The sequence below is a fragment of the Hippocampus zosterae genome, chromosome 15, assembly GCF_025434085.1.
Source record: "Hippocampus zosterae strain Florida chromosome 15, ASM2543408v3, whole genome shotgun sequence".
Classification (NCBI taxonomy): Eukaryota; Metazoa; Chordata; class Actinopteri; order Syngnathiformes; family Syngnathidae; genus Hippocampus; species Hippocampus zosterae.
In genome coordinates this window covers 6,785,780-6,799,172 of record NC_067465.1, presented here as the reverse complement: position 1 = coordinate 6,799,172, position 13,393 = coordinate 6,785,780, and the positions used below count along the sequence as shown (strand labels likewise).

At 49.4% G+C, this 13,393-nt stretch overlaps 1 protein-coding gene across 9 annotated transcripts in view; it reads right to left on the bottom strand.

The window, feature by feature from the left end:
* The window catches only part of map4l (microtubule associated protein 4 like), a 28,901-nt gene that overhangs the window by 1,163 nt on the left and 14,345 nt on the right, over positions 1-13,393 (bottom strand). For 6 of the 9 annotated variants that reach the window (XM_052087725.1, XM_052087730.1, XM_052087726.1 and 3 more), the window contains 9 exons: positions 5,724-6,040; positions 5,209-5,397; positions 4,818-4,917; positions 4,356-4,415; positions 3,971-4,218; positions 3,848-3,904; positions 2,237-2,329; positions 355-436; positions 174-283 (listed from right to left, as the gene is read on the bottom strand). In XM_052087725.1, coding sequence (XP_051943685.1) covers positions 174-283; positions 355-436; positions 2,237-2,329; positions 3,848-3,904; positions 3,971-4,218; positions 4,356-4,415; positions 4,818-4,917; positions 5,209-5,397; positions 5,724-6,040 — 1,256 coding nt within the window. Of the gene's footprint in view, positions 1-173; positions 284-354; positions 437-2,236; positions 2,330-3,847; positions 3,905-3,970; positions 4,219-4,355; positions 4,416-4,817; positions 4,918-5,208; positions 5,398-5,723; positions 6,041-7,737; positions 9,592-13,393 lie in introns of those variants that run through there. The other 3 variants (XM_052087733.1, XM_052087731.1, XM_052087732.1) reach the window with 3 other exon arrangements.

Sequence of the window (13,393 nt, the reverse complement as noted above, 5' to 3'; positions counted from 1 at the left end):
TCTTCGCTGTGAGGCGGACGTGAAGGCCCGCCGTGTCGATTGAGTTTCAATTCACTTAAAATAATTTGGAACGTTCGTGTGATTTCAAATTTCACATCAGAGGACCGAAGCAAAGAATAATTTTTTTCTTTTTTTTAATGAATTGTGATTAAATGATTCAATTGAAATTCCACCTTGTGTCCATTGGTCTGTCCGTTGCCTTGCCCCACGTTGTCCAATGAGCCAATCTTGGATTTTGCCTTGATGTTCAGCTTATGAGACTCAATCTTGACATCGCCGCCACCTGCGGTGAATGTGTTAATATGAGAGCAGCTTCAAAGAACGGTCCGGTTGGAAAACAGGAAGAGAGACAACCTGGCTTGTGCTTGATGTTGTCCTTGGAGCCACACTTGGACGTGACCTTGCTCACATCCACCTTCTTATTCAGGATCTGCACCTAAGGGGCAGAGATTTTAAAAAAAAAACAAAAAACAAAGAAAATTCCATGACTGCAAATACCCACACCGACCAATTTGTCGTTCGCGGGGTTGCACGTGTGGCACATTTATCGAGAGGATCAAAACACCACTTCCCGAGCACGTGGGAAAAACACAATCACACTCCGTGCTGTCGACTGTAGTCACGGACAATTGCCTGAATATTTTTATTCCTCGGAGGAGCTAATTATTGCTCATCTCGAACATCATTTTGGTACTTGAGTTTTGTTATCGAGTCAAACGGCTGTTTGTATTTTGCAGAAGTGCATCAATGGAATACTTGAGTGCTGCATGACGACTATGACCGCAGTGGTCTGCAGAAAATGATCTTCAGAGAAATATGTGCATATGATACGGATGTTGAATTTCAATGTTTCTTTTTTTTGGGGGGGGGGGCATTCTTGGAAGTAAATACCGCAATAATAACAGAAAGGCAAGTTTAAATCATGGAACGTGAGCCCTCGCTGTAACGCCGGCCACACAAAGTTTTTAGGTGCTGTTTTTTTTAGGGGGGGGGCAGGGTTTTGAGCTTTGGTTTCATTGCATGGCACACGATTGTAAAAAATTAAGCTGACCGAAACGGTCGTGATTCAAAGTTCAAGGTCAGATGAAAAGAAGGTACCTTTCTCCATGATGGTGGTATTTAGGTTATTGTGCCCCCTGCTGTTCGGTTTGAGGATTGCACAGAGTGGCTCGTTGCGTCAGTTCGAGGAAGAGAGACGCAAGCGGTTTGTGGCCGTGACCAATGTGCGTCTCCCGTTTGTTGAGATGGATGTCGGTATCTTGTGCATTGCGGTGTCATCGGCCCTCATTTTGACCCGAGTTTTTCCAACCCCAAAATGGCGTTCAACGGCGATGAGCGCGTGGAAAACAAAGGCTGTCGAACATTATCGCTCGCCTCGTCGTTCTAAACGAGGGGGGAAAACCGGATTTCGCCTATCGCGGGTTCCTTTTGGAATGTAGATAAACGAGGCTTCGCCGCCTGCCCAAAAAGAATCATAAGAATGAAAAAATTCAAGCAAATATGGAGTTGGTGTCCCCGACTCCCCTGCGCTCGGGAATGTCAAGTTCTTCCACTCAAGGGTCTCCAACCGTTCCATCAGAATGAGTTATGGCTTATTTTTAAGGTTGCGGTTGACAGGAAAGTCCTTTCATCTGTGCCGTATGTTGCGCAGAGAGCATATTTGACAGTAAAGCTTGACTCGACTTGATAGACGATTTCAGCGACGAAAGAATGCGTTGACATCAGACTCCGTTCGAACAAGTTCGGGTCAAGCTCATCAAGACCAAGGTTTGCGGTAAAGTGTTGTGACAGCAGAAATCATGCTTTGGGATACACATGCAATAGAGTTAAGGCACACGTTAACTCTAAAGACGATGAATGCTCAACTTTCACATTCATCGCCCTGAGGAACAGAGAAGCAAGGACACAAAACGGACCTTTAAGAGTGGGAAACTGACGAAGGTAAAGACGGGTCTCCGAAGTGCATCGATTTGGTGTCAATACAGCCCGGTCAGGGCGACGTGAGAAAATAGGCACACAGCCATGTCGCTTTGCATACCCACACTGCTGTTATCTTTTTGTTCCTGTTTTTTTGCTGTTGTTGTTCAGGAAGTAATTTTAGCCTTTTTTTTAAGAGATGCTTAACCCAGCACAAATGTGGGATTTGCTTTAAAAAAAAAAAGAAAGAAAGGGAAAAAAAAGATATGAAAGTCTCATTCCAAAGCAGTCTACTCTCATCAGCAGCAGCTTTACTTACATTGCCACCTCCAGGGACATGTTTGATATTGTCCTTGGAGCCGCAGCGAGACGTGACATGGCTGAAGTCCAGCTTTTTGTGCACTATCTGAACCTAAAGACAGTCAGGGAGACACATAGGCGAGCGAGAAAAGGATAGATCGGCGTCAGGTGGAAAAGTGTTAGGAGAGCAAGAGTACAGACAGAAATGAGAAAGCAGCAGAGAAGAGCAGATCGGCCGGCGGCTTGAAGTTGTTCACGGGAAACTTGCGCTGCCACCCAAATCTTTCTGTCATCCCCATCAAAGGCTTCCGTAAAAATTGGCTCGCTGTCGGAACATCAGCTGAATGGAGCCGATGCACGGGGCTGCATATTTATTTATTTTACAACCGTGCACCGGGCCGTTTTCAATAGAAAAGTAGACACAAAGTCCAGTTCCAAAGATGAATGTTGAATATGGGAAACGACGAGGGCGCTGAAGTGATCGCAAAGCGCTTCCGGTGACAGCAGAAGATCACATGAGCAAGGGACAGGTGAGACGGAGCACATGCAACACAAAACATTCAGGGCGACTTGGGGCACACGACACGAAAGGATGTTGTTCAAGCGACGCCGGGTCTTAGCAAAAATTGTCAGGATGTTTGGCTGACAAAAAATGTTGATTTCCACTCGGGTCGAGGTCAAACCATCGGCGTGTTGCAAATCTAGCCACATCGCAGGATCACTCAGCCAATCGCTATGAATCGGGTGCTATTATTAATTTTTCACAAAAAGCCGAGGTCACACTGCTTTTAATTCTCACGCTCTTTGTTTTGGAGTCCGCCAATCCTCCATCGAGCGTCTCCAGTCGCACCAGAACGCCGCTGCTCGCCTTTTGACCGGAGCACAGAACTCCTACTCTGGCATCGAAAATCTTGAGAGCTAGCCAGCTAGCTAGCTACCTACCTAGATATATAGATATCTTTATTTATTTATTTATATTTATTTATTTGTTTTTGTTGTTGTTTTTTTAATGCTTGGGTTGGAAAAAAGGTTTCAGTTTTGCTTTCATTCACTACACTATTGAATCGGATACGGAATAATTGTAATTTCACTGATCTGGGGTTCTTTTTGGAATGTTGCCGCCCAAGATAAACGAGGGATTACTGTATAGAAAATAGTTTGAGAGTCCACCCTCCTTTCTGACTTTTGGGTCAGGTCACGAGCCGCTGAAAATTGATGGGCGGGCGGCGAATGGCCCCTGACCCTAGGTTGGACACCATCGATTTACAGTCTTCAATCAACTTATTGCTCTGAATTCAACACGCACGGTTTTGCAATGTGCCAGGAAGCGCGAGTCAAATAGTTCTGCGCACGCGACAAGTGGCCCGTTTATTGTGAATTCTGCAGCCTTCCGGTCAAACGACTTTACTCGTTGCTTCTTGGCGGCAATTAGCTGCGTCGCAGCGCCGCGCCTCGACTGCTTTTTGGCCTAAAATGTAACACCGTGAATCCAGATGACCATTTGATGCCTGCAAACGTCCGCTAGATTGTGCACCTCTGACTCCATCTTTGGTCGGTGCACCGTACGTGGTCAATGCAAACAGAAGGAAGTTGAGATTGGTGTGTGAATATGCGGATGGCGGGCACTCACTCTGGCCTTGGAAGGATTGGATGGGTCGGCTGTCTTGTTGTTCTGTGCGGCAGAAACCTGGGGAGACGAAGTGTCACGTGGCTTTATTAAGGTTGGTCAAAACAGGGGTTTGGCGTGTCCTACCTTTCCTCGGCCAGGCTGGTACTTCATGTTGTCAGTGGAGCCGATCTTGGAACGGACGTTTTTCAGGTCCGGCGTGGGCGCGTTGACGGGCCGGAGGGTTCGAGGAGCGCGGGGTGCCGTCGCCTTCTTTTCCGGAGCCGTTTGCTTGGGGACGGGAGGCTTGGTGATGACCCGGCGACGTTGGGTGGGAGCGGCTTCACCGTTAGCCTGCGTTGTCGGAGAGGTGCCGGAGGCTGGCCGCGGACGGGCTGCGGAGACGCAAACCACTTTCAGCCCTTAAAACGATCCTCTAGGACAGCAACTTCAATGGTTAATCTGGACTTTTATTTGGGTTTTACAGCCAAAGAAAGTGTGGCCCGCGACAAAAATGAGTTCAGCGTCTCACCTGTTGGTTTGTTTTTCTTGGCCTCCGCTGACTTGCTCTCGGCCTTGTCATTCTTGTTCGCTATGCAAAGGAAGCAGCAAACGAATGTCACAGCGCCGCTTGGACACGTAGCAACCGTGATGAACGTCGTGCGCCCAGCTGATCGTGGGTGAGAGGCGTGCCGCAGCAAGGCACGGACTCCTTTCTTTCACCATATTTTCAGATGAGTCGGGGGCGAGGCTGTTTCGCGCGCCGGCACGCCCAGACTGGACAAAGTTCCTCCCGGTTTTTAAACCGAGTGCCCAGGCCCCAGTTTACCTCCAATCTATCTAATCCATCTATCCAATCTATCGAAATCTAAACTAACACCCCAAAACGGATGGCGTTACCATGGAGGTTACACTCTAGTTGGCTGAAGTATCTACAAAAAAAAACCCAAAATTTGCTGTTCTGTAAACGTGTTTTGTGTGTGCTTTGATTTACCAGCAGTTTTGGTCCCAGTAGAAGCAGAGGAGTTGTCCTTATTGACAGCCGATCGGGGGGTAGGAGAAGCCTTTTGCACAGCTGCTCCATTTTCTGGAGTCTGAGGATCAAACCAAAAGAGAAGTCGGTTCCTCTGCGTCCGCGTCAAAGTTTCTTCACTTTCGAACGTCAGCGGTGTGCGGAGAAGGAGCGCACAGAGACAAAGTGAGCTGACAAAGTCATTATAAAGACTTTAGAGATAGAAATACCGGGGGGGAAAAAGGGTTTTGAGATCATCGTGGTCCAAGCAGTTTTTTCCAAAGAACAATAGGAAGTGACATCAAATAAAGCCATGAAATAAAGTGCGGTCAAGCCTTTGCAGCCTTTACTCTTGGAGTAAGGGCTTTCTTACTTTTGCAGATGCGGTCGCCATCGGAGGCCTCTTCGCAGCGGTGGGTGTGGCCGCCTTTGGGAGAGGGCTTTTTTTGTTAGCCGGGGTCGTGGTCGGGGAGGGGCGCTTGGCAGAGGCGGCCTCGCCATTGGTAGGGAGGGTGGAAGGGCGAGATTTGGGTGCATTCGTTTTGGTCCAAGCCGCCTCAGTCTGAAGATTCGGATACCAATCGGGTGATCCGCAGGAAGAAATGATGGTCAGAAAAAGACAAAGAAGATGTGAATAGCTGGGATCAATGTGAAAAACGGGGAGAGAAATTGAAAAAGAGCAAGCGGAAGCGGAGTGAGCAATGGCAGCACGCAACCTCATTCGGTTGGCGGGTGGCCTGGAGCTGATCCCGGCGAGCTTTGCAAGAGAGGCGGAGACACACCCCGGGACCAATCGCTAGCCAACTGCCGTCTCGACAAGCATTCGCATTCGCACTCGCATTCACACCGAGCGGGCGGGCACTTTCATGCAGATCCACCAAGATGCACCTTGCTCTTGGTGTCCGGGCTTGGCAGGGTCTTGGCGGCATTGCCCGTCGGAGACTTGGCCGGCCCTTTGCCCCCTTTCTCGTCCTTCTTTTCACTCGGCTTCTTTTCCTCCTCCTTGCTGCTCTTCTCCGGCTTGTTCGTCTTTTCTGCCTTCTCGCTCACTTTGTTGTTCTTCTCAGCGTCTTCGTCTTTGAGAATCTTCTCCGGCTTCGGGTTCTTGTCAGGGCCGTTGTCTTTGTTTTGCTTCTCCGCCGTCTCCTTCTGGCCAAAGCCGGACGACACGTCTGCGCTTCCCTTCTTGTCCTTGTCCACTTTCACTGAGAAAGTAAGAGTGACAAAATTAGTGCCAGCCTATTTGAGTCAATGGACATCGATTCCCAAGATTGCTTTGGCAAATGAAAACAGAGATTCTTAGAGTGTCAAGCTAATAAGGACTCATCGAGCCACGTTCCTGATCAACACGAAGAGAACGTCAACAACACAATTCTTAATCAATGTTTGGGCATTCGGCGGCCTACGCGAACCGGCATTTGCAGAGCACACATACGCAAACAACCATTCGCGCTCACAAACACACTTTGGGACAATTTGGAGTGGCCAAACAATCCGTCGCGTATGTTTTTTGGAAAGCGCCTGAGTACCCGCAGAAGAGCCACGGTGGCGCGGGCGGGAGAACACGCACACAGGAAGGCTGCAGCCGGAATCCAGCCCTGCACCTCTACGCTCCCAGGCGAACGTGCTAAGCAATCGACTGCCGAGCCGAATTTGCTTAAAAAGAAGGATGGCCCCCGGCCCGCAGTTTGGACAACCCCGATTTAGATCATGAAAACGCTTGTGGTCAGAAAGGCAATGAAACAGTCTTGGTCGTGACAACGTAGGATTTGAAAATACGTGGATATCTGTTCATTAGCAAGAAAGTCACACCGTGTTAAACATTCGCAGGGGGGGGGGGGGGTGGCTCAGCGTCTGATTATTTTGGGCGAGACAGCGAGCAGAAGCTTTTTGGGTCAAATATGGACGCAGATACGCTTTCTGCCGTCGTTTTAAAATCCTGAAGATCACGCCATGAGAAACTCAGCGTTGAAACACACCTGCGTGCGTGCGCGTTGCACGGAGACTGCTCAAAATAGATGCTCTATATTTGAATGAGCCCAGCCGATGTCGCAGCTTTTTCCGGATAATTGCTGTCTCTCAACAGATCTGGTTGCTCCATCATTCCGTACACGATTGAAAGCGTATTGGAATAGACTACAATAGAGGGAAATGAAAATGCATGCATGGTTTAACTTTGATCAGCTATAGGGGTGCAGCTATCAAATATTTTCGTATTTGGATATATTCTTGAAAAAATATCAAAATAACAAATCTCTCCCCATAACCATCGATTTTGGTCGAGAAGACGAAGTGACGTCAGAAGCGCATGCGCGATTTTTGCCGGCTAAAACAACAGATTTGCGTCAGCCCGGTTTGTTCAAACGTGACCATTTGGAACGGCCACCGCATCAGGCCGTCAGCATCAAAGCGCGCCGAGACCTTGACGTCGAACCGTCTTTGACAAGTAATCCGACGGCTCTCGCCGGATTATATGGACCGCTCCAGCGCTTGCTAGCACTGCAGCCGCCGCTAATTTCCAAATTTCCAAATGCAGTGCACAAGTTCTGAAAGTTGTTGCGGAAATGCATCCTTTCACAAAAAGCTCTTTCTTCCCCCAATTTTGTTTTCTTGGAAACGAGCATTGTCAAGAAATTGACCAAAGTTCAACCGCTGTTCACTAAAAAGTCATTTTTTTTTCTTGATGAAAGAGGAGGCATCCCGCTTCCTCTTGCTAGGTTCCACATGCTTCTTCTGCAGCTCGAGAACTCCATTTGGATGGTCCAAAACTGCCGGCAGCGGCTCTCCCGCTTGGCCGGCATTGAATGCGCTGATCGACACCCGTGACCGCCGATGAGCCGACGGCGTTTTTCCCAACGGACGTTTGGGGTGCGAGTGGACATTGGGGTACATCCATACATACCTGCTGGAGTTGGCACAGAAATGAGAAGATTGGTCTCGCGGCTCCCACGATGCCTCCGTGGCGGCGGAGATGACGGCACCACCGGTGAGATCGCGAACGGGGACGAGAACGCCGAGGCCGTCGCGTCCGTCACGGTGAGCGAGCGCCGCACCGCCGTGTGCGTGTAGGGCGCCCTGAGCGGACACGCCGTTCCCGTCACGGCAAGGTTGGGCGCGATGGCCGACAAGCCTTGCGTAGCGCCGAGGAGCGGCTCGGCGTCGAAGGCGGGAACGCACAGGCGGGAGCAGTCGGACATCGCTCGTCTGACCGCGCTTCGCCGGGACGGCTCGTCGGCCGCCGTATTTCTTGAGTCGCCGGTTACCGTAACGTCGGAGGCCGCTTCGCTATCATTTGACTCTCGTGACTTTGCATTGCGACTTCCGTTCCCACCTCTGCCAGGTGGGACACACGGCTTTCCCTTTTCAGGGTGGTTTGATATCCCTTCTCCTGTCGATCTTTCCTCCCCGATGCCGCAGGCTTGCCGAGATGAGGCGGGAAACGCCGAGAGCCTCGGCGCCATGCGACTTCCCGCGGGGTCGGCCACACATTGAGCGCTGTCTTGTTCATCAGGAATTTGCCCCCCAATCGGTGACTGCGATCCCCTGCCTTCAATCGGGCCGGCCTTTTCTTCTCCAAAAATACGGTCAAATGAAGACCGTCGAGCTGCGGCCTGAACCGCCGAGGCCGGTTTCGGCCCTTGTCCAACTTCTTGGAATAGCCGGATGCAAGCGCCACCATCTCTGCTCCGGAGAGAAGACTTCAAGTTTGGTTCCGAGTTGACGTTTGCTCCGGGCTTCGGTGCCGGTGCGCGGTGGAATGATCTCCCCGGTGAAACTGAAGGAGACGTTAATGAAGCGGAAAGGGAGGGATAGGGAGAAAGAGGGCTGTTGGGAGTTTCTCCCGCGCTCCCGAGCGAGCCGACCCCCTTCTGCGATCTCCCACCTGTTGGTTCGTCATCTTCTCCGCTCAGCACCGGCATATTTAAAGCCAGGCTCCCCGGTGCAATTCCGAACATGTTATCGCGTCCGTTCTTTTCTCCTGCAGCTCTGCAACCAAAGCCCTTTTTATTCCGTCTTAGTCTTTTTCCTGTTGTTTGAGGAGTTCTTCTTGCTTGTTCGTCTCCACTTAGGGTTCATCGGGGTTTTGTCCAGTTGAGAAAATTCTCTAAATATTAGAGCTTAAAAAAAAAAAGACGGGGATGGGGAGATAGGCTGAAAGGAATCCTTTTTAAAGCGATGCCTTGAAGTGGTTTGAGTGCGCCATCGTGCGAGAGGTGCATGCGTGCAAAATGCATGTGCATGTCTTAGCGAGCGAGGCGTCTGCTTGTCTCGCTTCCTCTTCGAGCACTGCACGGAACAGCTGTGGGGATCGATTACACCTTGCTCTCTCCCTCCCTCTCTCTCTCTTTCCTGACATCACCAGGTGACAACTGGGACTATGCCCTCATTCGCTGCCGCTAAATTTCATCCAGTTCCTAGCGACAAAGATGTACAAGCGTACGTGAGACTTGCAGTTCCATCAAGGCACTTTTAAAGAGCCAAGTACAGGTCGATGGCGGTCGCGCGATTGAGCTAGCACACTCAATGACCGCCGCCTCCCATGTTGATTTCAACCGGGAGACGCAAGGAAAGGAAGCGGCGCGAACAGCAGTTACCATGTGATGAGGCCGTTCCTTCTGGTCTTTAAATCTACTTTAGTGCCAGTGCAACTGCACCGCAGATTGATAGATGGAATATAAGCGATTATTTCAAGTGCCAAATCTTCAGTAGGTGTTAAACACAGCACACTTGCCCAACCCAACAACGCAGACGCTAAACCAAAACGACAAGAGGCGATCGCCCATGAAAGCTCCAGAATTCGGACAATTGCTGTCGGAGGACTCACGCTAAGTTTACCCGTCCGCTCAAGCCACGGTGAGGGCAGTCGGTCGGGTATGCCATATTCAACATCATATCCGTGCATCCATTTTGCGATGCGCTTTATCCTCCTCTGCCGGAGCCTATCCCAGTTGTCTCGGGGCAGTAGGCAGGGGACACCTTCAACCGGTTGCCAGCCAATCGCAGGGCACGCATGGGCTTTCAAAAATCAGTACAATGAATGAATAAATGGTGAGGAAAAATGGATACATCGGCCAAAATCTTGCGGTGGAACAGGACGCTGGTTTTGCCTCGATCCAAAATTTGAATCACCGTTGAAAATGATATCCAATCGCAACGAACCTTTCGCATGGACCAAAATGGACGTTCAAGACCGAGTCGCCCATCATGGGCCGGCAATAGAAATATTGTGTTTTCCAACAATGCTAAACCATATTTATGATTTCGTATGTACCCGTGGATGACACAGTGAAGCATGTGGTCAAAATATACCTGGACACAAGTTAAATATACGGACGGTCACACTCAACTGAATGCCTGTCGAGATTGGAGATCTTTAGCAACCTGCCTCTACCTTGACTGACAGTCCATCTTTTCATGGAGTTAAAATTAAGTGATCGAGAACAACATATGGGATGAGGAACCTAAGAAAGCCAAATGGCTCACATCGCAAGGAGTACTTAGGCCAAATGGTCCCATGTACGGGGGTGAGTAGCCAGCTGACAATTTTCGCGACGGATTCGGAAGCATTGTGCAGCATAGGGCGGCCCGAACGGAACTAATAGGCACGTCTCGAGGCGTTTATAACCTCAGTATTTCATCCCGATCCACGCAGTCCCAGTCCGTCCCTCGTCAGGAATTGACAATGTGATTTCCACATTAACTCACTCAGTACCAGCCATTTCTGGACCAAGTCTGAAAAGACGTTTAAAAACGTCTTTGGGAGTGAATGAGTTATTTTTTTTTTTTCAGGTGTGCGGCATCTGCGGGTGCCGCACACAGGTCTAGGTCACCGTAAATGATCTTTATGAAAGTCAGATATTTCTGAGCAGCTGGAGTCACGGGAGCCAAGAGGAGACACAGGATGCTACAGCTGCCTGCCTGCGGTGCTGAGAAAAGAGGCACAAACGGGGGGGATGGCGGAGGGAGGAGGGATCTTGTCACAGTGTTTCTATTTTTACTCTTCAACCTCGCTGACTGTCACACCCAGTCCTCGCCTTCTCTCTTCCTCCATCCCTCACTTGCAGAGTGGCTCAGTTGTCGTGGCAACCGCCTCCCACATCTCCCCGACAACGCCTTCCCCTCCTCACCTACACTCACGGTCGCCCACCCCACCCCTGCAGTGCAGATGCAGTGATGATTGCGTTGTGGCAGAGAGTCAGAGAATCTGGGCAGGCAATGGAAAAGATGTGGTGTGTGATGTGGTTGTAGAAGACGGGAAGGGCAAAAAAGAAAAAAAAATCGATAAAGGAGAAATAATAAACGTGGACAGAGAGGGAGCTAAGGTTAGGATACAAAGAAAAAAATGAAATGAGTCATGTTCCTGATGCAGTCGGTCAGGGATGGACAACTGGGATCCTACACTCCGAGTGGCCCTTTGATTAAAAAAAAAAAAATAATAATAATAATAATGGCCCGTTAGTCCAGTGGTTAGCACGTCGGCTTCATAGTGCAGAGGTACCGGGTTCGATTCCAGCTCCGGCCTCACTGTGTTCTCCCCGGGTATGCGTGGGTTTTCTCCGGGTGCTCCGCTTTCCTCCCACATTCCAAAAACATGCGTGGCAGGCTGATTGAACACTCTAAATAGTCCCTAGGTGTAAGTATGAGTGCGAATGGTTGTTCATTTCTGTGTGCCCTGCGATTGGCTGGCAACTGATTCAGGGTGTCCCCCGCCTACTGCCCGAAGACAGCTGGGATAGGCTCCAGCCCCCCCGCGACCCTAGTTAGGATCAAGCGGCTCGGAAGATGAATGAATGAATGAATAATAATACTCTACTTTTAAAAAGTTTGCGGTAACTCCAGTAGTGCCTGGTCCGCAGACCTGAAGCACTGGGCAGTTGCGGAGAAGTTCAGAGAGGTCAGGCCATTTCAAAATTGGTAACCAAATCTAACGTGAGCTTCAAAAGAACTAAAAAATGAGCCAGTGAAGGGATGCCAGAGTAGGAAGGAGTGAGGCGCTCACTCCGACGAGCTCCAGTTAGGAGGCGGGCAGCAGCGTGCTGGACCAATCTCAGACGCTTCATGGACGCTTGATTGGCTGACTCCAAAGTCAAGCGCATGTCAGACATCCAGATGCCGAGATGTGACAACGGAGTCGGGGACTCCTGATTTGAGTGTCCATCGACCAACGACGTACGTCGATGGGGCGAAAAAACTTGCCGAAAGACGCACGGGAGTGAGTATTCCTCGCTGCATCGCTGAATTCAATCAACAAAAGTTAAATGAACAAAAGCTGGTTGATATTTTGGGCGAACGTGAACTGAACGTTGTGAATTCCTGCCTGGTCAACGTTTTTCCGAAGGCGCTCATTCTGGGCCCCGTGGAGCGGCTTTGGAACAACGGTTCATTTTTTTTTTCTCAAGAGCGCCACGTTCTATCCGTCACACGGCTAAACAAGGGCCGTATTTTCAGGGTGCAGACAACCTTCCAGGCAAGTGCCTGTCCTGTACATCTATATATATATTGCGCGTCATCCCGCACGCGGTCTGTCCTTCCGTCTGTCCCTTTTCAAAACGTACCTACTTCACCGCGCCGCTGCGCGCCGCCACTGCGCCGCTCAGGCAGTGGCGCACTACGATCGCGCGGGCATCTTAGCGAAAAAATGTTGTCTACCCACAAGCATTGGAATAAAATTGTTAGTTATTTAGTAGAGCTAAACATCTCTTTATTTTCGCGATAAGCAATGAAGATGAACAAAAAGTTGAACCAAGCAACAACACTTTTGTGGGCCGAAGGCCCACCTTACCAGCCTTCCGCAGGAACTAGCTGAAGAGCCGCCCGGAGGGCAGCGAACCAGCTAGTGCACTATAAAATAAAATAAAATAAAAAGTATAACAACAACTAGGAACTAGTTCATTTGGGGGAAGATGCACTTTGTTTTGTTTTTCCAAACTATGAACCAAACAACTTGATGGAAAAAGAAAATTGCGAACCGAACACTCAAGAAGTAAGCGTGTAAACGGTGAGTTGCCGATGTCGCGACAGCCATGCCAGTCACGCAACGGGCAAAACGCTTTTTTTTTTTCCCCCGTGACGGCTCACGAGATGCCACGACTGGCGAACTCTGACCACAAAAGTCCATCTGCCATCAAGATATTTCAGAAGCATCACCATGCAAAAAAATACCTCATGAATATGAAGAGATCGGCGATTTCTATGATGGAAATGCAAAGCAAACAACAACAATACAGATCGCATGGATTGTATGCGAGTCGTGAGAGCTCATTGTATGACCATGATTATTCCGCAGTTCAAAAAAACAACAAAAAACAAACAAAAGCGTGATGTGCACATGGCATGAATATGACCAATTGAAATCTCACTTACCTGGTCCTACGTTGACAGCGTCGTGAGAGTGAGAAAGAGAGAGAGAGAGAAAGACAATTTTAAGAATCAGCATGCTTGACACACACACACGGAAAAACTCAATTCATCGTTAACTTTTAAACAACAGATTATCACAAAAGATCATATCATTCATTCATTCATTCATTCATTCATTCATTCATCTTCCGTACCGC